This window comes from Muntiacus reevesi, chromosome 11 (assembly GCF_963930625.1).
Source record: "Muntiacus reevesi chromosome 11, mMunRee1.1, whole genome shotgun sequence".
Classification (NCBI taxonomy): Eukaryota; Metazoa; Chordata; class Mammalia; order Artiodactyla; family Cervidae; genus Muntiacus; species Muntiacus reevesi.
In genome coordinates, this window is record NC_089259.1 from 49773672 (window position 1) to 49800969 (window position 27298).

The 27298-nt window shown below is 40.9% G+C and overlaps 1 protein-coding gene across 1 annotated transcript; it reads right to left on the bottom strand.

Moving 5' to 3' along the window:
* Positions 1-198: 198 nt before the first annotated feature.
* EDNRB (endothelin receptor type B) lies at positions 199-27077 on the bottom strand. Its single transcript, XM_065902178.1, has 8 exons — positions 26861-27077; positions 25505-26036; positions 6933-7045; positions 6594-6798; positions 4817-4966; positions 3651-3784; positions 2976-3084; positions 199-1083 (listed from the first exon to the last, which is right to left on the bottom strand). Exons 2-8 carry the CDS (start codon positions 25982-25984, stop codon positions 949-951), a joined length of 1326 nt encoding a protein of 441 aa, XP_065758250.1. The 5' UTR covers positions 25985-26036; positions 26861-27077; the 3' UTR covers positions 199-948.
* Positions 27078-27298: the final 221 nt, after the last annotated feature.

Genomic DNA, 27298 nt, shown 5'->3' on the forward strand with positions numbered 1-27298 from the left:
TGCAGAGAAGATGCTGCTGTCTCCTTTACCATATGGTCAATGCTCCAGGCAACTCACATTCCGTCCATGATGGGGTTACTGGCATCTCTCCATTGTGAAGGTATGAACACCGGGGCCTGCCCTCTGTTTAATATCTACACGTTGTGTATTGTAGCTAAGTGTTTACAGAAGACAAAACTAAGCATACAGCATTTAAACTACAGTGGTAAAAGAAGAATGCTTTAATAATCCTCAAAAAAATTGTAGGTAGTCCTTTCTTTGCCAAGTACACGAATAGGCGATTTCAAAGCAGTGTCTTGGGATGGCATTCCAAAACTTTTCTCTCTGTCTGTTTGTGACATTTGATCTTATCTGAATGTAAAGTTGCATGATTTTCAAAAACCTCAGTCTCTCTGATTCTCCCTCCTGATCATTTAAATATGTCTCTAATGTCAAAAATCCACCAGCTGAACTATTTTCACGTGTTGTTTCCAAACATAGTCCCACCAATGGTGTGAGGCTTTAAAAGATTTTTAAAATTTTAAATTGAGTAATTTAAATTTCATCTAAAAATTCTGTTTTGCAGTGACACATTTTTCCTTTACATCAGATTAATCTTGATTTACAAAAATAAACATCTTTCACAGGAATTCTGAGTGAACTCAAGTTAAATGTAAGTGGTGTATGAATAGACCAGAAGTTCTGAAGAGCTATAACATAGTGAAGTGCTAACTGTAAAGAATTTAAGTGCTTTCACAATGAGGCTTGCTTAATTCTCACTGCTTGTCTTCTCAAGGTGTAAACAGCTTATCAAACGTCATGTGGAACTCTTGGGTGTGAAGAAAATAATCATTCTTGCATTTGTACATTGGTTTGTGCAAACACACACGTTGTTTTGTTTCACTTTGGCAGACACCCTTTTGTTTGAATGAATTCTGTCCAAAATAAAGAAAATGAATATTCCTTCTTTCAAGATGAGCTGTATTTATTACTGGAACGGAAGTTGTCATATCCGTGATCGTTAGCTTTGAACTTTAAGCAGGACTGCTTTTCCTCCAAGGACTGTTTTTCTTCAAATGATTGGCACCAGCAGCATAAACATGACTGCACAAAACAAAGTTACTTCGTTACAAGTTTACATCAAGTTACACTATCACAACCCTTCCTGCTCACCAGAATTCTGGCTTTCTCTGCAGGAACAGCAATTCCTGGGCCACTTTCTTGCCATGCCATTTTATTTTCCCCTTAAAAACATATAACTACAGAAGCAGTATTTCATAATTTTTTAAACTATAAGCTACACCCGAAGAAAAATGTATATAATTAAACTTCTTCATCTTTTAATTAAAATGAAATAGACAATTCTTGGATACTTACTCTTGGTTACTTGAGAAATACTCTTAATATTTGATAAATATATAACTCAAAGCTTTTTTCCTATGCAAGTGGAAATATTACCATACTCATATGTACATAATAATCTGTAACTTTGTGGGCATCAAAATAATTGTAACTTGTTCTGCCCATATATTTAAGTACACAACTAAAATTGTCAGCAGAGATGCTACAGACCCATGTTGACGTCTTCCACTCTGAGAATATGGTGCCCTAGAACTTCCCCCCAATCCCATAGAAATGGAATGGCGGTTGACAGGGGTGAACTGAAAGCAGTTCCTTTGTCCCTTCTCTGTTTGCCTATTTCTGTTGACTTCTAACCTTAAAAGAACCTAATTATAGGCTTCTCTGGTGGCTCAGAGGATAAAGAATCTGCCTGCAATGCAGAAGACTGAGGTTCAATCCCTGAATTGGGAAAATCCCCTGGAGAAGGTAATGGCAACCCACTCCAGTATTCTTGCTTGGAGAATTCCATGGACAGAGGAGACTGGTGGGCTACAGACCATGGGGTCACAAAGAGCTGGACATGACTCAGTGACTAACACCTAGGGATTTGATCACTAAGCAATTGAAACTAACTCCTGACTTAATGCTCAACTGAGTGCACAAGATGCCTTGTCTAACCTGTTGATGCTTTTCCTAGATAAAAAGAAGTAGGACTAGGTCTGTACCTGTAGCAGTCCCCCCAAGGAATCCTGCAAGCAGATCACTGGCAAGAAAACATCTGAAGAGAGAGCCAGACAGTCTGCCTTCCATGGAGAGGTAGAACCCAACCTGCCTGATGAGTCACTGAGATTCTTCTCTCTCCATCTTTCTCTTTAAAATTTGTCATGGCTGAAAAGAATCTTTGGAGTTAGTCTGAGTCCACCATCTCCCTAGATTGCTGGCTTTTCTGATGAAAGCATTTTTCTTCTTTATTAACACTTTCCTCTGGAATTATTGGTGTATGAACAACAAGCAGCCAACCTGGGTTTGGTTACACTAGGGACAAGTGGATATAAGGGAAGGAATATTTTATTCCATATTAGGTAACTGAAGGAGTGAATGAATGGGTGGATGTTACACACAAGTGGAAGCAGCCAAATGAGGAATAATTTCATGTATTCTATATCAAGGAACACTACTATCAAACGAAGGCAGAAAAGTGAAGGTAGAACTTGAATTAAGTTGCTTTGTTTGACTTGTAATTCTCACCTGTGTATGAAAAGGAGACTAACTTAGTTATAATTAGCTCTGTGCTATCTAGTCCAAAATCTTCCAAAAAGGGGAATAGTGCATTTAATTCATGTGTAGTTCTTATTTTATCATGTGATAGCATTCAGATATCAATGCATGTAATTTTTTATTCATTTTCTGAGTAACTCTATGAGTAAAACTGATTGGTTGAGGCAGTAGTGAATGGTTGACTAGGATTTGTAGGGAGAAATTGATTATAGTGATTTAAGAGCAAAATTTATATTTAAAGAATCATCTATCATGTAATACAAGGGAAAACTATAAGACAGTTGACTAGATCGCTCTGGGTAGAAATAATAATAGTTTGAAAGGGTTATATTTGATACCAGATTAAAAGGGTTTTTGATTTTTGAATACTCTCTTACCTTAAAGCAGTTTTTGAATCTTTTGCTCACCAAATACAGAGCTATTGGGTTAATACAGGAATTCAGGGAGGCCATGTTGATGCCAATGTAGTCCAATACCAACAAAAAGCTGCAAAAATAATACAAAAATTTATTTATGTGCTTTGAGCACATATACTTTACAGACATTTGTGTTTTATAAATTAAAAAATTACCCATTTATAATTATTTTGACTTTATCACTAGTCTTTGCTGATTTTGATCTCTCTCTGTCTCTCTCTCTTTCTCTTTGCCTCTGTCTCTTTCTCTTATTCTCTGCCCCTGTCATATCCTTAACCCCCATTCCCACTCCCACGCTCAATTCTCTGCCTTAAGATGAAATCTATTTTGTAGGTGCTCAGGCTGCCTAAAAAAGAAAGGATTTACAAAGTGCAATGGAGAACCAGATCTGGTATTTTCAATCATGCCACTCACTCACTCAGACAGCCCTGGCTCTCCATTCTGTGTTCCAAAGCTCCCCTTATTTCTCCGTTGGAAATAGAAGTAAAAGTAAAAAAAAAAGTTGGGGGGCATCTTAAATTGCTCCCTTAGGATTAGAGAAATGGTACTCTCTCTTCCTGCCAATGAAAGGAATCAATGGAAAACCTTCTGAATTGGCATTTATTTACACAACTATTTCTATTTTACCTTACTTACCTCAAAAATTCACATCTACGGGGATCATGCTGATCATAAAGAGTGAGCTTCAAAATCCTGCTAAGATGAAGAGGAAGCCAACACAGAGCAAAGACAAGGACCAGGCAAAATACTGTTTTGGCCACTTCCCGTCTCTGAAATAAAACCGCAGTCAGACTCTGTAATGGATGGCTCATTATAATCACAGCATTCTCTCTTTCCAAACAAAATGTTTAATACTGTTCACAAAAAGTCAGTGGCATTTGTAAAAATTCAGGATACAGAGTTTTAAACTGAATAGTTACTGTGAATTAGAACCTAAATGACTAAGATTCATCTTTTTCTTTAAACTTTTCATTTTGTGTTGGAGTATAGCCAATAAACAATGTTGTGATAGTTTCAGGTGAACAAAAAAGGGACTCAACCATACATATACATATATCCCCTTTCCCTCAAACTCCCCTCCCATCCAGGCTGCCACACAACATTTAGAATTCTATGTGCTAATAAAGTAGGTCCTTGTTGGTTATTCATTTTAAATATAGCAGTTGTGTACATGTCCATTTCAAACCCCCTAACTAGCCAGCCCTTCCTCTCATCCTAGAGATTCATCTTTAAAAAGTAATGGCTCATATGTGGAATATAGAAAAAATGGTACAGATGAACCTATTTGCAGGGCAGGAACAGAGACACAGACACAGAGAAAGGATGTGTGGACACCATGCGGGGGAGAGGAGGTTAGGATGAACTGTGAGATTAGGTTTGACATAGATGTACTACCATGTGTAAATGGATAGTGGGAACCTGCAGGATAACACAGGGAGCTTAGACGGTGCTCTGTGATGACCTAGCTGAGTGGGATGGGGTGGTGGTGAGAGGGGGGTCCAAGAGGGAGGGGATATATGTATACATATAGCTGATTCATAGCAGAGACTACCACACACTGTAAACCAGTTATACTCCAATAAAAAACGGTTTATCTAAGAAAGTGATGGCTCTTTTTACATTCCTTTAGATTATGTAGGATATCTCCAGATAGACAATATAAAACATATTAAGAATATGAGACTAAGAAAAAGGAATAATGCTCTAGTATATGACACTTTTAGTTTATTATCACCACAATAATTTTCATATTCATAATTGGAATTGTAATCATGAATCAGCAAATATTTCTAGTTCCTTACCTGCTTTAAGTGATCATTTAAAGCAATTTGCATACCACTCTTCTTTCTTAACATTTCACAAGTCATCAGGGTATAAAACAATGCAGTGATGGCCAATGGCAGGCAGAAATAGAAACTAAATAGCCACCAGTCTTTAGCTGTCTTGTAAAACTATGGGGAAGAAAGGATGCTATAGTTAATATTTCCCTGTAAGAAAATTTTACATATCAAATATTAAAAAGTGCTCATCAGGAATAATCTTCTAAAGCAGATCCATTTTATAAATACTATGTAGAATCTTTCAGTAGAATCTTTATTCTACTATGTAGAATTTTTTTGTCTGCTGAACAAAAAAATTAAGTGAAATAAACTTTTCCTAAAAGGCATTTCAATTCTCTAAGGCAGTGTGCTATAATTATATATAAAAATGCAAGCAATTGGGCAAAATTTTAAATGCTTGATAACTCAAATATTTTTGTCTTTACATAAGTGAAAGAAACTCTTTGTGTGAAATACCACATTTGGATGTGTAAAGATATTCTAGTGTTTTGGGGAACTTCTCACCCTTTAACAAGTTTGTTTCTGGGGAAAGCAGGTAGGAAGAGGTCTATAGTAAACATTTAGCTTAGGGATGTATGCATCTAAACTATCAACTAAAAATCAAAATTGCTTATAAAATGACTTCTCTCGTACTCTTTCTCTGTTTTTTTTTTTCCTTTTCCTTTTAAAGATTGTTGTTCCAGATATGTCTTGTTGGAACAGAAGTTATGGAATCTATGCAGTACTTTGGGCTTCCCAGGTAGTGCTTATGGTAAGGAACCTGCCTGCCAATGTAAGAGACATAAGAGATGCGGGTTTGATCCCTGGGTCAGGAAGATCTGCTGGAGGAGGGTACAGCAACCCACTCCAGTATTCTTGCCTGGAGAATCCCATGGACAGAGGTGCCTGGTGGAGTATGCTCCATGGGGTTGCAAAGAGTGGGACATGATTGTGACTTAGTGCACACCCATACGGTACCTTTCCCATTGTAACTAATAAGAAACAAGGAAACAGCATTTTCATTTTCAGTTTCCCATTAAAGCCCCTCTTTAATCTTTTGTTTATCATGATCTATACACATACACATAAAGTCTTATATAAACTTACATGTAAAATAGAAAATAATTATTTGTGACATTTGGATCCACTCCCTTTGCATTAACTCCTCACCCTTTCTGTTGGGAAGAGCCTTTTTCACTTACGGTCTATTTTCTGATGACCCGCATTGTTATTTTCCCCCATTTCCTAAATAAACACTCTTAAATAAAGACAAGATGAAGTTCTTTGCAATGGCAGCTTTCACTTTAGAGAGAGGACAGGCTTGTCATTCATACCAAGATTCATGAAGTCACGTAGATTTCTACCAGTCTATCCATACCAGGGTGACTTCTACTTGATCATTCTTTTAACCACACACTCCCTCCAATGACTGCTGTGTTGCTTAATGCAAAATATGTTGTAGCTGCCAGTTCTTATGTGAATTTGAGTAGAAAAGCTATAAATTCCCATCAATTCTCCTATGTCAACTTGGCTTATCTGTATTCCCAAGAACCAGGGGATTCTTGGAGAAGTAAGGACCTAGCTTCTTGCAGCATGGGTCACTAGTCCTGCTGTTAACCCTGAGGTCCTGGGACCTATACTTTTAATTTATGCCAAGGACAGTCATAAATCAATAATGTCCCAAGAAGAGGAGATTGGGGGAAAATACGTAAACATTTATAAGACAAGAGCAGAAAAGGGAAAGAAAAGTAAAATTTACCTGCATAAATGCTGTTTTCTGAGTGGGATGGAGCAAGCAGATTCTCAGATTATTTCCTATGTGATCACTGGTAATTATATCAAAACCCACGGCCTCAGGGACAGCCAGAACCACGGAGACCACCCAAATTAAAACAATTTCTACTGCTGTCCATTTTGGAACCCCGATTCCTTTAATCCGACTCCAAGAAGCAACAGCTCGATATCTGAAGAACAAAACAGAATCAATTGCCAAGCTGGCAGAGCCTGGTTTTTATTGAATTACAGTTTACTTTCTAAGTAACGTAGCAACCACTAGGATCATGGTCAGGATATATGTCGCTTAGACACATGCTCTTACCTGTCAATACTTAGAGCACATAGACTCAGCACAGTGATGCCCACGGAGGCCTTCTGAATGAAAGGCACCAGCTTACACATCTCAACCCCAAAGGGCCAGTCCTTGGCGAGCAGCTGCATTGAGGAGACACAAGCTCTGTTAGGAAGATGTTTACAGGGTGCCCTTGAACTGTATGTATTACTTAGTGGAGGTGAATGAGCTTGTGGAGTAAAATAACAAATTCCAGTTCTTATTCTTTTTCTCATGGACTCCTCTGAAAATCACCTGCATTTGTTAGATATTTGGAACAAGAGAGTGGGCTGGCAATCATGAAAGGGCGGCCAATTCGGGAGAATGAGCTACACATGAACAAGAGTTTAGGGTCAAGGTCTCTTCTACTGCAGGGCCAACTGGGGCCAACTGCTCAAGTTCTCCTTTCAAAAAGGGAAGTTGCTACATAGCACCAGGAGCCCAGATTAGTGCTCTGTGGTGATCTAGAGGGGCGGCATGGGGCGCAGTGGGAGGGAGGCTGAGCGAGAGAGGATATATGTCTACATACTGCTGATTTCCTTCATTGCATGGCAGACACTAACACAGCATTATAAAACAGTTATATTCCAGTTTAAAAAAATTTTAATAACTGAGCCTGTAGTGCTGAAAATGCCTCTCGTACTTTTATGAAGTTCCCAATGCTCAGCCGGTGGCCAAATAAAACTAAAGATTAATCAAAAACAGGTGAAAAGTGTTCCTTAGTTAGAGAGACTCGACGACTCCCTGGGCTTCCCTGGTAGCTCAGCTGGTAAAGAATCTGCCTGCAATGCAGGAGATCCTGGTTCGATTCCTGGGTTGGGAAGATTCCCTGGAGGAGGGCTAGGCTCCCCACTCCAGTATTCTTGGGCTTCCCTGATGCCTCAGACAGTAAAGAATCTGCCTGCAATGCAGGAGACCTGGGTTCTAGCCCTGGGTTGGAAAGATCCCCTGGAGAAGAGAATGGCAACCCACTCCAGGATTCTTGCCCGGAGAATCCCCATGGAGAGAGGAGCCTGGTGGGCTACAGTCCATGGGCGTCACAAAGAGTTGGACATGAATGAGCGACTTAAGCACAGAAGACTCCTATGGAGAACAGAGTGTGTGTTCGTGTACTCATTCTTCACTCTGGTCAACTGCACTGTCAGTCAGTCCACTGTTCAGCTTGTGTTCAACACAAAGGTCACTTCTTCCTGAAGACTTCACTTGAGTCCGTCCTTCTCCCAGAAGGCTTTTCCCCACAGATCCACTTGGCTAAAACCTTTACTTCTTTCAGTTCTTACTCAAGTCTCATCTTTTCAATAGGACCTCCCATGACCACACTGTAAAGGATAGGAAATGGTCAGGCCTCCCCATCTTCATCTGCCTACTCCACTTTACTACAGCACTTTTTAACTCCTATTGTGTATCGTATAGTACACTTGTTTGTTTTTTAAGTTTTTGCTGTCTGCAACCCCTAGCCTATCAGACAGAACACAACTTCTGCAATTGTCTAGCACAATTTCTGACACACAGCAGATGCTTAAAGTATTCAAGTCCCTAAAATACACAGGCACTGGTTATTCAGTGAGCAAAATGACTTAGTATGCAAACTATACATACATTTTTATTTCAAACTAATTATGCAGCCATCTTTTGTTAAACTCATGATTTTCTTTTGTAGGACAACTGGCTATGCCCCACACACAATGTAAATGAATCACATTAGGTAAACATCTGGGTCAGATGTTTACCCAGTTTGAAAAGAAACTGTTTTAAATCTACAGATGTGTGTTTTAATGTCTTAAAGAATAACCTTCCAAAGTTGAAAACTAGTTTGAAATATAATTAAGTCTTTCCATTCTTTCACTTGTAACATGTCTTTGTAGAGTTTGTCATGCTGGGTAACTGTTTGGCAAATAGAATGGCACCCAAAGCTGAAACGTATGTCTCAGTACGAATATGACTCAGAGCTCCAGCATAAGACCAATTTCATTTCTAAGGCAGACATGAAAATTACACTGACATGTAGACAAATGTTGGCAAACTTACAGCAAATATGCTTTCTCTAGGGTCAGAAAGCCTGCAAGGCCAGGCAGATCACACAAAAGAGAAGGCAGCCAGGAGCAAGAAAGTCATTGGTGTCAGGAAATAATAGAGGGCAGAGGGGTCTAGGGGTAAATCCTGTCTAAAAGGAACCCCTGCTAATAAACATGATGTGATTATTGATAAGAAATCCCCAATACCAAAATATCTTGATTTTTATCCCCAAATGTTTATATAAAATCTCACAATTTATAAAAATTGCCAACTAATTCATATTTTTGAAAAAATAAAAACGAAAACACTAACAGATAATAACATCATGTTAACAAAATAATTTTATACATCAGACCAGCCTCTAACTTGTGACCTCTGGATTCATGGGCTGGTTCATAACTCTGCTTATTCATTTATTCATGCAACAGACATGTATTCAATACTCATCATGTGCCAACACCATATGGAGTATGGGAGCTTATCAGTGAACAAGGCAAACTCTCTGCTCTCATGGAGCTTACAGTCTAGTGAGGGAGGCAGAGAAAGAACACATAAATACTTAACATGGTGTTCACAGGATTTGTGGCAGCTGAAGCGAAGAGCTGACTCGTTGGAAAAGACCCTGATGGTGGAAAAGATTGAGGGCAGGAGGAGAAGGGGACGACAGATGAGAAGGTTGGATGGCATCCCTGACTCAATGGACATGAGCTTGGGTAAGCTCCGGGAGTTGGTGATGGACAGGGAGGTCTGGCATGCTGCCATTCATGGGGTCACAAAGAGTCAGACACAACTGAGCGACTGAACTGAACTGAGAAATTGTAATGAAATTTGGGGTGCTTTCTTGTTTTAAAGATAGTTTTGATGTGGACCATTTTAAAGTCTTTATTGAATTTGTTACAATATTGCTTCTGCTTTATGCTTTGATTTTTTTTTTTTTTGGCCATGAGGCATGTGGGATTTTAGCTCCCCAACCAGGGATCCAACCTGCACCCACTGCATTGGAAGGCAAAGTCTTAACCTCTGTACAACCAGTCATGTCTCTCTCACAAGAGGCAACCTTTAGTAGGGATTTGACTAAAATAAAAGAGTAAGCCATGCAGATTGTATTCTAGGCAGAGGAAAGAGCAAATACAAAGGCCCTGAGGTCAAAATAAGCCTAGTGAGAGGAAGAGATGAAAAGAAGACTCTTAAGGCTGGCTGGAGTGGTCCAGACCAGTCTAGATGTAGTTAGAGTGAGGAGCATGATTTTTTTTTTAAAGGAAATCCACTGCAATATTTCGAACAGGGAGATGGCATCATTTTATTTATGTTAAAAAAATCACTCCAGGGACTTCCCTGGTGATCCAGTGGTTAAGATTTCACCTTTCAGTGCAGAAGTTGCAGGTTTGATTCCTGGTCAGGGAACTAAGATTCCACATGCCTATGGGTAATAAAACCAGAACATAAATAACAGAAGCAATATAATAACAAATTCAACAAAGTCTTGAAAAAAAATGGTCCACATTAAAAAAAAAAAAAAAAAAAAAAACCCAAGCCCCTCTCATTCTAAAAACATAAAAAGATCACTCTGGATGCTCAAGATAGACTTGAAAGTGGTATGGTAGACTATGAATAGACTAAATAGACAAAATAGTCAAGAAAAGAAGATTTGATGAGAGATCATGGGCTGAAACTTGTGATGCCTTGCAACTGAAAGGAATGCATTATAGATGGGATATATTTTGAAAACAGAGCTAGCAGGATTTGTTGATAGGTTGGATGTAAGATGTGAGGAGTCAGAAAACTCAAAGAGGTTGATCATATGAATGGTGAAGACATTGACAGAAATGTAGAAGACCCAGGATCTGGCAAATCTGAACCAGCTACAAGCTCAAAGTACTTTAGAAGACTTGCCAATTACCCTTGAAAACATAATAAAAAGATTCCAATCAGTTGAAAGAATCCTTCCAGATCCAGTTTGGTATAAACTACTGCATCTAGGTGATAGTCTTTCTAATCATTCTGTCTTTATATGTATCAGAGGGGGAAGAAAAAAGAAAACTAACATTTACAATGAGCAACTTCACTTTCAATTTTCACTTCCACTCATTGGAGAAGGAAATGGCAACCCACTCCAGTGTTCTTGCCTGGAGAATCCCAGAGACGGGGGAGCCTGGTGGGCTGACGTCTATGAGGTCACATAGAGTTGGACACGACTGAAGTGACTTAGCAGCAGCAGCAGGCGCTATTCTAAGTCATTTACCTATGGTATATCATTGAATCCCCAAAGCAATCCTATAAGGTAAATTACTATAATCTGCATTTTAATAGGTTAAAAGACTTAGAGGTACTTAGAAGTTTATTAACTTGCTATGTTGGTTTTTTAGGGCTTCCCTGATGGCTCAGACAGTAAAAGAATCCACCTGTAATGCAGGAGACTTGTGTTCAATCCCTGGATTGGGAAGATCCCCTGGAGAAGGGCATGGAAACTCACTCCAGTATTAAACATGCCCACAAATTCTTTGACAGTCCTCCCTTCAAAAGGTGAAGCTCATTTCCCTCCCTTTGAAGGTGAAAGGGAGTGAGGGACTTAATGATTCACATTTAGTGAATAGAATGTGGTGGGATTGATGATGCCTGAAATCTGAGACTAGTTCATAGACGGCATTATGGCTTCCTCCTTGTTCGCTCTTGGATCATCGTTTGAGGGAGTTGCTGTGTCAAGGAGGAGACTCAAGGGTCCCTGTGAAGAAGCAACATGGCAAGAAACTGAAGTCACTTGAAAATAGCTGGCACTGAGTTGCCAAGTGCCCAGCCTTGGACAAGCCTTCTCATGACTGCAGCCCCACCAATAACTTGACCCTCGTGAGAGACTCGAGTCAGGAGAACCCCGGTCTCCCACATTGCAGGTAGATTCTTTATCAGCTGAGCCACCAGGGTTACCCAAGAATACTGGAATGGGTGGCCTATCCTTTCTCCAGTGGATCTTCCTGACCCAGGAGTCGAACCGGGGTCTCCTGTATTTCAGGTGGATTCTTTACCAACTGAGCTACCAGGGAATATATTCGTCCTTGGTCACTTATTTATGTGAGGCTTCCAGAGTGGTGCTTGTTGTAAATGACCCACCTGCCATTGCAAGAGACATAAGATATTGTGGGTTCGATCCCTGGGTCAGGAAGATCCCTTGGAAGAGGGCACGGCAACCCACTCCAGTAGTCTTGCCTGGAGAATCCCATGGACAGAGGAGCCTGGAGGGCTATAGTCCATACGGTCGCAAAGAGTTGGACACGACTGAAGTGACTTAGCCTGCATACAGTGCTCACGCAGGTGACTAATAGATAACTCCCTAGCTATTTTATTCATCTAATGTCCAAAAATTCAGATAGTTTCAAGTATTTTATTGTCTTGAACAATCTCTAAATATGCAAATGTGAGTATCACAAGGTACAGTCATTGGATGAGTCAAAATGAATGAGTGTCTGGTCACTGAAGGGAGAGACATCTGGCCAATGAAAATGAGTTCTGCGTTGAATCCATGCTCTGTTTTGAGGTTATTATTGCTTTTGGCTCAGACCAGACATTGGATGATTGCTCTTCATACCACTGGGAGGCCTGCAGTCCAACCTCTGACCCAAGTTATCACAGGGGACAGGGAAACACAAACTAAAAATTGTAGCAGTTCTTTTTAAGTTCAACACAGAGATAGTCAGAGGCTTAATCACAACCGACAGATTACAATTTTCTAATCTACCCTTCCAAAGGAAAAGAGACTGCCAAAAAACCCCTCATGATTTCAATTCAGACATGAACGCTGCCAGTCCTGAGAGGCCACAGAGGTGGGGGAGTGAGTGCCCATTTCTCTCATTTTGTAGTCAGAAGGATGACTTTGGCAACCTCTGCTTCTCTCATCAGAAGGCTTTGTGGAGACATTGAGAAGCCTGATCTCCTGTGACATAGACCATGCCTACTGTTGATGCTCATCTCAGTCTAAATGGCCTCCGTCCAGAATGTCTTGGCAATTTAGGGCTTGGAGCTTATTAAGAATGCAAAGGCATTAATCTCTTGCCCTTTGTGGAGGAAAAGCTGTGAATTAAAAAAAAAAATCAATCTCAACCAAGACGCCACTTTAAAATTTGGTGAAAGAATGTTCTTAGAGGTTTTCATAATTCTTGGAAATTATTTCACTATTTCTTGACAAAAATAATGACACCCAATGCCTATAATCTGAAGTTCAACGATTCAGTTTTCCTTTTGGTAGAGGAAACTGATTCTCTTTTATTGCAAGAAGAAGCAAGTCTAACTTTAAACCCAGCAATAACACATTCATATTTCTTATTTTCAGTTTTCGTCATTCAGTTAGATAACTTAAGGGCAAAATCTGAGTACTGAAGACAAATCATGCATGTAATCAAATCTCTCTGATTGCAAAAAAAAAAAAAAAAAAAAAAATGTCAGGGATCAATATTGTTTCTAGGTCCCTGCCACATAACTTAAATGTTTGGGTCCTGTTTAAAATTAAGTTTGACTACATATTACTTACCATTTCTCAAATGTGAGCCAGTCAGAAAATATTCCCGTTACTGACACTTTTTTGCAATGGTGATGACTCATTTGAGAAAGAGCTTTTGTTAGTGTTGGTCCTAGAAGCAATGTAGTGTTCATTTGACAAATGATAGCCTGTTCTCAGGGTTGCCTCTTTCACCTAAAGCTTCCATTGCTTTGCTAGCACGTTTCTTTTGTATAAATAAACACAAATAAACAAACAAATAAACACTAGATTGAAAACAGCCATGGTCACACTGACTATAAGGTTTTTACTCAAAGATGCCCATGATTTCATAACTTTATGTTGAAACAGCTGTTGAGAAAGAAAAAAAGACAACAGAATACAAAAAATTTTCATATCATATTTTAAATTATTTTTATAGTACATAGTTTATACTATGTACTATTATAGTATATACATATTTTTACATTACATAGTTTAAAAAATTTCTAAAAGGATAAATAGTGTGAACAGAAAATCAATGTCTTTTCTTTAAAGGTATTGCTAAATGAGTCCTACAAAATCTTTCCAACTAGGAAAATTTATATTTTCCAATTCTCTTTTTAATTAAAAATTACATTCTTGAGAAATTAAACGGAGAAAATCCTATTAATACATACCACTCTTAATACCCAATGGAATCTAGCCCCATAGGGTCAGGAAATGCCAAAGTTAACCATCTTGCACTAACAAATGTCCAATTGTCTCATTAACCATAATCACCTTTCTCCTTTCTATTTTTCAAAAAAAATTAACAGAATACACTGAGCTTTCACTGGTTCTTAGTTTCAGAATATTCGACAACATTTTTAGTGGCTAGCATAGTGCCTGGCACACGGTGACTGCTCATTAAATGTTGTCATTGTTGTTCAGTCGCTAAGTCGTGTCTGACTCTTTGTGATTCCATGGACTACAGCATGCCAGGCTTCCCTTTCCTTCACCATCATCCCGGAGTTTGCTCAAAATGACATCCATTGAGTCAGTGATGCCACCCAACCATCTCATCCTCTGTCATCCCCTTCTCCTCCTGCCTTCAATCTTTCCCAGCATCAGGGTCATTTCCAGTGAGTTGGCTCTTAATGGTGAATGAATGAGTTCATGGATGAATGAACGAATTTGATCATAAGACAGACATCTTATATTAAGACTTGTTACGAGCTTTTCAGTTCCCATATTTGAAACAATTCTACTGAGAATTGAGATGACTGTGCTTACTATGGATTGATTGATTTTGTACGGTCTAGTCCAGGTCCTCCTCCCTTCCAGATGATCAAGTCTTCTGGACACATAAAGCCAGGGCCTCTGGAAATGAGGCGTTGGCTCTTCTCTGGGAATTCCGCTTGCCAAGCAGACAGGAAAAAGTGGAAAGCAAAATCCCTCCCCTCCCCTCTCTCTCTCCTCCTCAAACCTGTCAGGGAAATGACTGGTGTAAAACAGAACCCACTATTTCTCACTATCTGATGGGATTCTATGAGGTGTGTTATTTGTAAACGTGGTGGAGATGAATGCGGAAAGCACAGAGATGCTTTTAGGAAGGTGGGTGAGCTACACATTACAAGTGACAACCAGGCTTACTTTGCCTGACTGCTGTCTGTTCCATCTGGTGATGAACTGTGAACATTTCTTTCAAATGACTGATATTATAGAAATATTTTTACAGTCAGAGTCAAAAGAAGGAAATAATGGAGTGGTTGTGTTTCACAAGTTTGGGGAAGGGTGTATTCTTCTACTTTTATCTCTGTTTCCTGTGGCAGATAACAGTTTTTTCTGCATTTGAACTGGCGTTTTAATAAGATAAGATCCTCATTCAAGGATTTCCCACGTCCGATTGATCTCCCTTTCTTTTTTTTTTTTTTATTTCAAACTGGAGCTCTGTGACAACCTAGAAGGGTGGGATGGGGAGGGAGGTGGGAGGAAGGTTCAAGAGGGAGGATACATAGGTATATCTATGGCTGATTCATGTTGATGTTTGGTGGGCACCAATACAATATTGTAAAGCAATTATCCTTCAACTTAAAATAAATAAATTTAATTAAAAAAAAAAACATGCAGTGAGAATTTAAGCTGCTGGTCAAGTGCACAGAAAATATTTTCTTGGTATACATGGTACTTGTGCCCTGGGGACAAATATCAATTACAAGTTCCATCTTACATCCATTAAAATGCACTTAATCACTTAAAGAATAGGCCAGAGGTGCCATTTAAATAGACTACAGTATGAACAGCACCCCCTGGAGTTGTGTAAGACAGAGACCCTGTCCCCAAGGAATCTGTCGTGTGCACTTCAGCAAAGAAAAAGCTTTCCACTGTTCTGAAAAGATTCCTAGGACTTGCTGAAATAGATGAATGACTCCATTAAAATGAGTTAAGTTTCTGGAAACAAAAGCTCTAAGAGCAGCAAAGCGACAGAAAAAAAAAAGATAAAAAGATGAATATGTCTTAGGAGGAAATTAACTTCACCTTAAATATATATCCCTTCTTGGGTTGCAATGAAATTTATTTCCACATCTGTAACAAGCCAATAAATAACTGGTTGGCTACTCTTCTATTATCTGAACCTGAAAACTTATCTTCAATTTGTGCTTAAAAGCTTTCATTGACATGTCACATATGTTGAAAAGATTCAACTAAGAGCATTAAGAAATGCTATTCACAAATCTAGCTTCATGGTCAGTTTCACTTCTCTGAGCTGAATCTTCTAAGATCACTGTGACACCTGGAGAAACTAAGGAATTACAACCTGATGATCTCATGGTTCAGAAAGTGACTCTTAATAAATTCAACAAATCTTATTAAGTCATTTCACGTCTTACTTAAACCTAATTCTATCCAGAGAATGGTTTATGGAATAATGTGCTTAGAAAACATTTGATTACTATGGAAGTCAAAAGCTCTTTAATATAAATTAAAACACCGTGTGAGGGGAAAGGAGACATATAGAACCTAAACACCCAGAGAACTGGGTTACTCCTTTCTGGAAAGTAAAATGAAGCTAAGGAGGAGAGAAGTGGAAACACAAGAGTGAGAAGGCATGAATATGTCTGGAAAGGAATCTTGGGGACAAAATGCCTCAGTCAACTCTACTGATATATTTCTTTCTTTTCTTGATGTGGACCATTTTTAAAGTCTTTACTGAATTTGTTACATTGCTTCTGTTTTACGCTTTGGTTTTTTGGCTGCGAGGAATGTGAAATCTTAGCTCCCTGACCAGGGATCGAACCCATACCCTCTGCACTAGAAGACAAAGTCTTAACCACTGGACTCCCAGGGAAGTCCTTGCTAATAATTTCTGACTCAAGAACAACCCTCATTCCCTCTTCCTTCTACCACCCCACCTTGGCCATTTTCTTATTTCTTTACATTTTCTCCGGAGGATCTTTTAGGGAAGAGAAATAGTAAATCTCTAAAAGTATTGGAAAGAAAAAAAGAAAAGTCTAAAATTAGAGAATTTGCCGGCTAAGGTACATCCATATACCACACTCAGTTATCTTCCAGACATAACCGACCTCTTCTTAACTTTGCAAAGTCCTCAAAGAAAATGCTTCACATCATAAATTATATCTAGAATCGCATTTCAGCTCAGGCTATATCTGTCAACACCTTTGAAGGCACTTAATCATTTATTAGCACTAGGCATGTTTCTCTAAAAATCATTAACCATTGCATATTAGCTACACAGTGAAAACCTTATTTGGTTTTCTTTAGAGAATGAAGACCCTGGCTCCCTGGCTTCAAAACAACATGGTCTTGGCTGTATCATCCTCTTGTACAACTATGGAAATACCTTCAGTCTTGAACGATTCATTTAAAATGAGCAAAGGAAAAAATGTAAAGCCTTTGATAGATAAGCCTTACCATGTTGAAAGAGACATTGCCTTGACATTTTAAGAGCTTTAGATTTATGGAGTGACCGAGTGACAGATCAAAGGCAAACACAAGAAGAATCATAGAGTTAACCCCGGGAAGCCTTCCATTGTCCATGGCCAAGGGTTTGCCAATCATTTTGTCACAGGCATCCATGGGCAAAATGTGAAGCAGTGAATCAGAACTAGGAAGCCTTGAGTTTCTGGGTTATTTGACATCTGCTATTGACCTCTTATTCCACGATGGCCAATAGCTTCATGTATATAGAAAAAAGAACAAAAATCCCCCTTTCTTTTTCATTTGGACAGTTACAAAAATATGAGTAGACAACAAGCATTTGTCTGTAGTTGACTGTTATAGGGTGTTGAAGTCTTAGTTATATTTATTGATTGATTCCAGTTCATTCAAAATGAATAGTCTTACTCTTTAATAATACTTTTAAAATATTACTACTTCAAATATGATTAATTGGTGATCCTTAAATTTTGTTTTGTTTTGTTTTGCTTTAAATGAATGAATCTCAAAAGTATCTAGGTTCGGTTCTGGGTACAAAACGCTTCTTCTACTAACATATCTCTGTGTGCTCAGTTGCGTCTGACTCTGTGACCTCATCGACTGTAGCCTGCCAGGCTCCTCTGTACATGGAATTTTCCAGGCAAGAATACTGGCATGAGTTGCCATTTCTACCTCCAGAGGATCTTCCTGACCCAGGGATCGAACTTGTATCTTCTGCATTAGCAGGCGGATTCTTTACTGCTAAACTGCTGGTGAACCCTAACATATCTCCAGATATTACTAAAATGTCACTAAAATATCACAGTTACTTAACTGGACATATGAACAGTATTGTTATCTTGGGCAAAATTAGACTTGCTTAGTCAATGATGGGGGCTTCCCTGGTGGATCAGCAGTAAAGAATCCACCTGCCAATGCAAGACACCCTGGTTTAATCCCTGAGTCGGGAAGATCCCCTGGAGAAGGAAATGGCAGCCCACTCCAGTATTCTTGCCTGGGAAATCCCATGGACAGAGGAGCCTGGCAGCCTACAGTCCTGGGGGTTGCAAAAGAGTCAGCAACTAAACAACGACAACAATAAGAACAACTCCATGATACCTTAACTTCTTGTGTTGCTATATACACATAAACTTCCATTTATTAATCAGAGAAGTATAACTTCGAAAGTTAAATTTGATGGTGTTCTGTTCACTTCTACTTCTAACTATGAAACTAGTTAATCATACACAGACTTGTTAAGCGCTAGAAGTAGTCTAAGATTGGAAAGTGAGAGAGGTGCTTTTGATTGAAATATAGCTTTGATTGTGTTGCAAGCAGGAAAGCCTGACTATCGGACAAGGTCACTACAAGGTCATTTCACTCAAAACTCATTTGAGGGTTCAGTGAAGCAATTCCCATTTTGACATACCAGCATTTTAATGTTACATGTATTCCACCTGAAGTAGCTAAATGTTAAAGATCAGTAGTTTTTGCCTCTCAGACATATGAAGGCAGCCTCTTTGCCTCCAACAGTAGCCTCCAAAGTCTTAACAATAAAACCATCTAGAGGCACTCCAAACAGGTCACCAGCTTAATTTTTAGAAAGCTCTCCACCACCACTAGACATCTGATTATACTTGGATCCTTATCAAAATAATGTCCATGTAGATATCTTTCATCAGTTTACAAGGAGATTTGTTTTCAAATGCCAGGTGTGTGCATGTGAGAGCTCTGTTGTGCCTAACTCTTTGCAACCCCATGGGCTGTAGCCCACCAGCAAAAAAAAGTCCATGGAATTTTCCAGGTAAGAATATTGGAGCAGTTTGCCATTTTCTTCTCCAGGGATCTTCCCGACCTGGGGACTGAAACTGCATCTCATACCTTTTGGCTCTTTACCAGTAGAACCACCTGGGAAGATACTAAATGCAATTTGCTTATACATAGAGGAAACTATATTTCCGTTATTTACTATATTTATGTTAACTATATATATCAACTCAGTTATGCATGTAAATACAGCACAAAGAAAGTAAATTTGTTACAATTTAAAAGTTCGATATTTACTCAAGCATTTTTAACTTCTTGAGATGTTAAGAGAAGTTGAAGAAATTTTAACTTCAACTTGCATTCAAGGTTTTTTTAAATATCACTGCTAATCCAAACCAAGCCAAACCAACTAATCAACCAATCACTAGCAACACATAAACCTTCACAGCATCTATAAATACACTCAGCTCTTCCTATGCAACTTTGACATCGCTGCTACGCCAGGATGCTACAGGCAACAAACATCTAGATTATTTAATTCATTTTAGTCTTACAAGAAGGACACAATAAGTAGTTTGTGAATAAGGAGAGATTTACCCTCCCATCAGATACTTAAACACTAGTTTTTGGGTCAGTATATACATAGCCCATATAAATACTGGCAAAGTGATTAATGTTATATTTTAGAGATAGACATTGATACATATATATGTGTGTATATATGTATATATATAAGTGTGTGTGTGTATGTATACATATATATATATATATGAGGGCTTCCCCTGTGGCTCAGCTGGTAAAGAATCTGCCTGCAATGTGGGAGACCTGGGTTTGATCCCTGGGTTGGGAAGATCCCCTGGAGAAGGGAATGGCTACCCACTCCAGTATTCTTGCCTGGAAAATCCCATGGACAGAGGAAACTGGCAGGCTGCAGTCCATGGGGTCACAAAGAGTTGTACTTGTCTAAGCCACTAGCACTTTCACTTTTATATATATATGAAAGTGAAAGTCACTCAGTCGCATCCGACTCTTTGTGACCCCATGGACATATAGTCCATGGAATTCTCCAGGCCAGAATACTGGAGTGGGTAGCCTTTCCCTTCTCCAGGGGATCTTCCCGACCCAGGGATTGAACCGAGGTCTCCTGCATTGCAAGCAGATTCTTTTAATGTCTGAGCCACCAGGGAAGCCCATACAAAGAGGGCTTCCGACCAGGGCTCTCACCAGAGCTTCTGAGTCAGGGAGGAAATCCTGAGAGACAGAGAGGGAGACTCAGCAAATTGAAGCTCTAAAAGGGTTTCAGATAATCATGTGAAATGCTAGAAATAAAAGCTTATTTCTCCTTCTCAGCAACACACACTGGGTTGTCACTATATTACGTAAGAGCATCCAGATGAAAAATGAAATGCAAGCATCCAGAGAGGATGTTTAAAAATATGTAAATATATATGTATATACATATTAATATGTAAATATATTAAATGTTATAAAAATGTATAGATAAGTAGAGAGGTGAATATCACTGGTCACAGTACCCGGTACAATGTAACCAAGTAAATGTTATTAGAATGTGTATGAGTGCATGTGTCAATAGGAATGGAAACTTTTTTTTTCCAGCTTTTGCCATTATAAGCATGACTACAAATAACATCTTTGTATACCTTTGTAACATCTTACATAAACTAGTGACTCAAACTAATACAACAAAGCTAGTACAACAATAACTTTGGGGGACAGTATAGTAATGTCTATCAAAATTACAAAGGCACATGTCCTTTGATTCAGTAATTCTAATTCTAGAAATTTATCCTTCAACTATAGTCACACATGCATACAAAGCCATACAAAAAAGTTATTTGTAGTCACGCTTATAATGGCAAAAGTTGAAAAGCAAATTTCCATTCTTATTCACACACACTCTCTTACACATTTTAGTAACATTTATTACTTAGTTACTTCATACCAGGTACTGTGACCAATGATATTCACCTATCTACTTATCTATACATTCTTATAACATTTAATATATTTACATATGAATATGTATATACATATATGTGCGTGTGTGTGCTCAGTCGCTTCAGCCCTGCCCTATTCTTTGTGACCCCAGGGACGGTAACCTGGCAGGCTCCTCTGTCCATGGGATTTTGCCAGCAAGAATATTGGAGTGGGTTGTCATGCCTTCTTCCAACTGATTCACGGATTGAACCCATGTCTCCTGCATCTCTTGCACCGGCAGGAGGATTCTTTGCCGCTGAGCCACTGGGGAAGCCCATACACACACACACTTATATATTTTTAAAGGTCCTCTTTGGATGCTTGGGTTTCATTTTCATCTAGATGCTCATGTAATACAATGACAGCCCCAGTGTGCGTTGCTGAGAGGGTGAAATAAGCTTTTATTTCTAACATGCTTACCTGCCTATCTGAAGCCCCCTTCGAGCTTCAGTTTGCTGAGTCTCCCACAACATCTGTCAATCAGGATTTCCTCCCTGACATAGGAGCCCTGGTGAGAGAACTGACTCTGTCTAGAAGTTTCCAGAGAACAGTTCCTTGAAGGAGTTGAGGCAGAAGATACACATGCCGTGAGGTTTGTCAAGCGCTCACAGCAGCCCCTCCCTGAGAAGTCCCATCCCATTTCTACAGCTGCATCAAGGCGCACGCCTTTCAGCCAAATCTGTGACATTTTGTGGTTTGTCAACTTTATTGAACTCTAGAATTACTGAACTCCAGATTAAAGTTACAGATTCATGCTGAAGTTTCTACACCCGGGGTAAACCAATAGATGAGTTGCAGTATTATATGAACCCTCAGAAATTGTGAATGTATATTATATTATGCATATATATAATGCTCAGATGGTATAGAATCCACCTGTAATGTGAGACTCAGGGTGGATCCCTGGGTTGGGAAGATCCCCTGGAAAAGGAAAGGGCTACCCACCCCAGTATTCTAGCCTGGAGAATTCCATCCTGCTGGACATGGGGTCACAAAAAGTTGGACAAGACTGAGGGACTAACACTTCTTTCACACACAAATTATCTATTTATACATTAATTTATATAGCATATAACATAGATAATTAACTGGATTTTCAAGAGACTAGTAGCACTCCACAAAAACAAAATTAGAAATCACTAGAGTACCCCACTTTAGGCTAAATTTAAATGACACTCATAATTCACTTAAGTTCCTTTGTGTGAAGTATAATACTTGACTACTGTGAAATTCTAAATGCAGAAATTTTAAACTTCCTTATATAGTGACACAATTATTTAAAGAAATAAATGGCATTTAACTAGTCCTGGATTAGGTGTTTTTGTAAATAAAGACTTTAGAAGAGCAAACAGTGATATTATCAATTTTATACATTATAGATCATCTGAGGGGAATTTCGGGAGACAGAAATCTTCAGATGACAAAATTAAAACTGAAAATGCTTCCCAAGGAGCCTACTGTGCGGTAGTGTATCACATAATTGCACCGTTATACTCCGGTGAGGTCCTAACAATATTCCAGGCTAGAGAAGGTCATGCTGTGAGCAGCTCAATCTGTGCAGGGTGGGAGGACCATGGGTTCTAGGGCCAGAAGGCCTGGGTTCAAGCCCTAGTTTCATCACTTTCTAGCGGTGTGACATCATCAAGCAAGTTACTTCTTCATCTCTTGAAAATGCAATTTCCCCATCAAACAGGGGTGATAACAATACTCCCTCCATAGGCTTTCTTGTAGTGATTGAAATGAACAAAACCAAGTACACAGTGCATAATAAATGGTAATCATTATTATTATATTATGTCTCAAGTGACACATATTTATGCATATTATAAACATAAACTGAAGGCCACTATGTAGGATTTAGTGATGGCAAACCTAGCAACAGGACCTAATTCTAGGTGATGGATTTGTTCATAGCTAATAAGGATGACTACAGGGCCAGATTTGTAATGACTCATTAGTTTGTTTATTTCAGAAACAGAAACACAGGTTGAACAGACTTAATGGTTTCAGGGAAAAGAATGTAACTTCCTAGGGAAATCGTAAAAGAATTTGAAAGGGAAGGAAAACCTGTGTGCCCCTTTGGGAACAGGCTTGTCTTTGGCTTATTGAATGTAATAATGTGGCTGGGCAGAGAAAGTAAGATGGTCCTGGAAGAGCTGATTTATGTCTGGTGCCCTCAATCCTTCCCTACAGGATTTCACCTGCCAGCTGACTCAGGAGTTAGGAGGATATCTAAGTGGGCTCACCACATGGGGTTTCCTGGCACCTTCCTTAACAGATCTTTCACAAAACTAGCAAAACTAGATGTAATCTCCCTTTTCAGAAAGATCTTATGATGTTGGGAAAGATTGAAGGCAGGAGGAGAAGGGGGTGACAGAGGATGAGATAGTTGAAGAGCATCACTGACTCAATGGACATGAGTTTGAACAAACTCCAGGAGATGGTAAAGGACAGCGGAGCCTGGTGGCTGCAGTCCATGGGGTCGCAAAGAGTTGGACACGTTAGCGAATGAACAGCAAGAAATCACTTATTTTAAAGTGTTTTCACAACACCTTGTACTCTAAAGTTGCTTAAGTCAGGTTTGAGGAATGCCTCTGCCACATCGGAACAGTAAGACTTGGTCTTCAGGACTCTTAAAATGGGTTACTTTTGGTCCTAATGGAGATGGGACTGCATGTAAGGGACACATTTCAGCCCATGCTTCTCCCAGGAAATCCTCAGAGTTCATCAAAACTGGTAGTCACACAGGAAATTAGGATTTCATATATTTATCCCTCATTTCTGGGAGTGTTTCTTTCTAGGACCTGGCTCCTAATCCAAAGGTGAAGGTGAAGGTGAAGGTGAAGGTGAAGTCGCTCAGTCGTGTCTGACTCTTTGCGACCCCATGGACTGTAGCCTACCAGGCTCTTCCATTCATGGGATTTTCCAGGCAAGAGTACTGGAGTGGGTTGCCATTTCCTTCTTCTCTAATCCAAATACTATCTCTAAATCTTTTTAAAAATCTCTAGAATTCCTTAATGTGTGACTTTTTGGATTAGAATTTCCAGAGATTCATAAAAGGCAACTTAAAAGCATCCTATCTGGTAACTTCTCCTGTCACAAAGCTTCAAGAATTCCCCACAACCTTTTCCTAACCCTACATGCCTTCCTCCCTACCACCCCCACTCTTGTACTGAGCCCAGAACTAGCTTTAAGCAAATCCCCAAAGTACATTCTGAGTCCCTCACACTTTTGGTTCTGGGTGGATGGGTGACTTTCTATGGCTGATTATGATGGGGATGCAGAGTTTTACATATTTGCATAGTCCTTTAAAATATTCCATCTCTTTCCCTTAGGCTGTTTTCTCAACGCTGCAAAATTCCAGTTGGTGGATACTAGCAGCTTACTGTAGAATTGAGGACACTGAGGTCCAGAGATGTTGGGATGTGTTCAGAGCTTCACAGCAAGCGGGAGTCAAACCATGTGGGGGTGTGTCCTGCCCTACTCTTCATGCCCACATTCTCTGATGCCAGTGGTAATCACACAGTGATGTTAGCTACTCAAACTGTGACAGACTGCAGTTGAGTGTTCTTGGTCTTGTCCACAAAGTAATTGATGGGGTGCAGTTTGCACTTTGGAACCTGACCGATTGGGCCTGATTTTCCTCAGCTCCATCACTTACTCCTTGTGAGATCTTGAGCATCCTATCATTGATAAAATGGAGTCATACCTACTCATAGGTTGTCAGAAGGAGGAAAGGAAAGTAACACATTTATCCCGGTGCTTGGCCCATCATAGGCATTCGGTAAAGACCAAATACGATACAGTCATTCACAGCAGATGAACTGTGTTTTCCCACTCACCTGTCTGGGACTCTTTCTCTTAGGCCATTTGTTTTCTAAAAACCTATTTGCTTCCCAAGGTTAGTATGCATATGGATCACATAGGTATTTTAAGATGCAGGTTCTGATTTAATAAATCTGGGGTGGACCTGGAGCTCTAACAAGCTTTCAGGTGATAACAATCTGCCAGTCCACGGTCCATCAATCTCTGAGCAGAGAGAATATACTTATGCGAGTTGAATTTAGGGACAAGGTCCTTCAAGACCAGTGCCTTTCAAACTTTACCTGGAGGGCTTGTTAAAATACATTTCTAATAAGTTCCCAAGTTATATTTAGGCAGTTGGTCTGGGGACTATGCTTTTTCTAGGCTTAGCAGGGGGCTACTGAAACCAGAAGGGTGCTTGGTTCCAATGATTATTGGAAGTATGGGGGAATCAGGGGTGTGGGGCCTGAGGGTGGAGGTGGGGGAGTTGGGGGGGGGGGTGGCTCTTCTTGAGGAACCTCCCTGCAAACACCTTCCCATCTTCCCGGTCCTAAGGGTGCGCCCTCCCATCGCGACCCTAGCAGGCACTCCTTACCTTGTAGGTATTGATGGGGATATCAATGATAATGTGCAGCAGGTCTCCGAGAGCCAGGCTGGCTATCAAGATATTTGGACCGTTTCGCATGCACTTGTTCTTGTAAATGATTCTCAGCAGCGTGGAGTTTCCGATGATGCCCAGCACGAACACTAGACAGGACACCACCGTGTTGATGTACTTGAAAGTCTCCTTGATCTCTATGGGTCCATCGCACGGGGGTGGGGTGCGCGGTGGGATTCCCCCCATCCTTCCCCCTCTAGGCATCTGCGGTGTTGTGGACGATCGCGGCTCGCTGGCGTTGGACCTCCCGGGCCAGGAGGTCTCAGTCGGGGTCTCCATCATCTCTACGGTCCCCAGAAGTGGCTGAGTGGCCCCGACTGGCGGGAATTCCCTCTCTTCAGCTTGGATCCCCGCCACGCCGCAGGCAAGGATCAGCGCCACCAGGGCGCGTCCGCACAAGCTGGGCAGCGGCTGCATGCTGCTGCCTGCTCCAGAGGGAGTCGGGTGGCCGCTCCTCAGCTTTCCGAGTCTGGAGACCAGCGAGGAAAGGAAGACAGGACACCCGGGTCAGCGTCCCCAGCCACGCCCCTGCAAGCCGCTATTCGGGAGCGCAGCAGCGCCGGCACTCTCCGCGCGCGAAAGTATTAGTAAGTCGAGCTGGCGCCGGAGTGGGGAACTCTGGCGCGTGGTACTCGCCTGCGCCCCTAGACCGTCCCTCCAGAGCCAGCTTTCGCTGGCTTTTCCTCCCCTGCGTCCCCTGAGGGGTAAATGACTCGCAGTGGGGCGGGGTATCCTGGAAGGGGTGTGACAGGAAAAAAGGATGGGTGTCCAAAGCAAAGCTTTGAGCTCCCGGTGTGCGCAGAGAGAGCAGTATTCACGTTCCGGCCAAGGGCGCGCGGGGACGGGGAAATCAAGGCACCTAGAGATCAAGGGCATCGCCAGTCTTTGCATTTGACTCCACAACAACCCCGGATGCCGCGTGTCTGGACTCCCAGACCCCTTCCTTCCCCGCTGCCTGTGGTCGGACTCCTCCCCCGCCCCAACACACACCCCAGGACTGCGCCGGCTGACCCGGAAAATCTCCCGGACATCGCCACTCGGTCTGGTTGGAAGAGTCTCTATCTGGATTGACTCGGAAGTTTCTATCCGCTCCGAGTGAGTTCAAGCACTCAAACCCTCTCCTTCACTCCAATCCCATTTTAACCTGCTGTAGCTACACGTTAAAACACACACACACACACACACACACACACACACACACACACACACACACCCCTAACAAGTAATCCAAACTGAAGCCCCAGGATAAGGTTCAATCACAGATTTGAATTAAACACCAAGCAGATCGGTTACCTCGGTCCGGACGCACCAAGCTGGGACTTGCTTCCCCCGGCGCGCGGCTGGGCTCCCGGCCGCCCTCCCGGCCGCCCGGGAGCAGAGCGCTCCTGGCTTCAGCAGCGGGAGGGTCTGGCTCTGACGAAACGCCGAGGGAATGCCTGACCGTGGAGCCTCCGCAGTTTGCTCGGGATCCTTGCTGTCCCTAGACAAGTACTTTTATTCATTCGTCCCTTCCCCATCAATCACCGCCAGACTCCTCCCGTCCCTAGCGACCGCGCAGCAACCTTTCCCCTGGGGCGACGCCTGGACAGCATCAGTCGGACCGGCCGCTGCGGTGCTGGGCAGTCCTCGGCCAGAGATGCGTCCTGGAAGGCTGTGGACTTGTCATGGCTCAAACGAGCCTCGGCTAAGGGCAAGTTTTTACACAACTCCTGGCCCTCGGAGGCTCCAGAC

Excerpts from the sequence above, each read along its gene's own strand:
- EDNRB (XM_065902178.1), bottom strand. The coding sequence starts at position 25,984 with ATGCAGCCGCTGCCCAGCTTGTGCGGACGCGCCCTGGTGGCGCTGATC. Across the intron at positions 7,046-25,504 it reads TCCCCATCAATACCTACAAG|CTGCTCGCCAAGGACTGGCC; the intron begins GTAAGGAGTGCC and ends TCCTCAATGCAG. Across the intron at positions 3,785-4,816 it reads TAAATGATCACTTAAAGCAG|AGACGGGAAGTGGCCAAAAC; the intron begins GTAAGGAACTAG and ends GTTTTATTTCAG.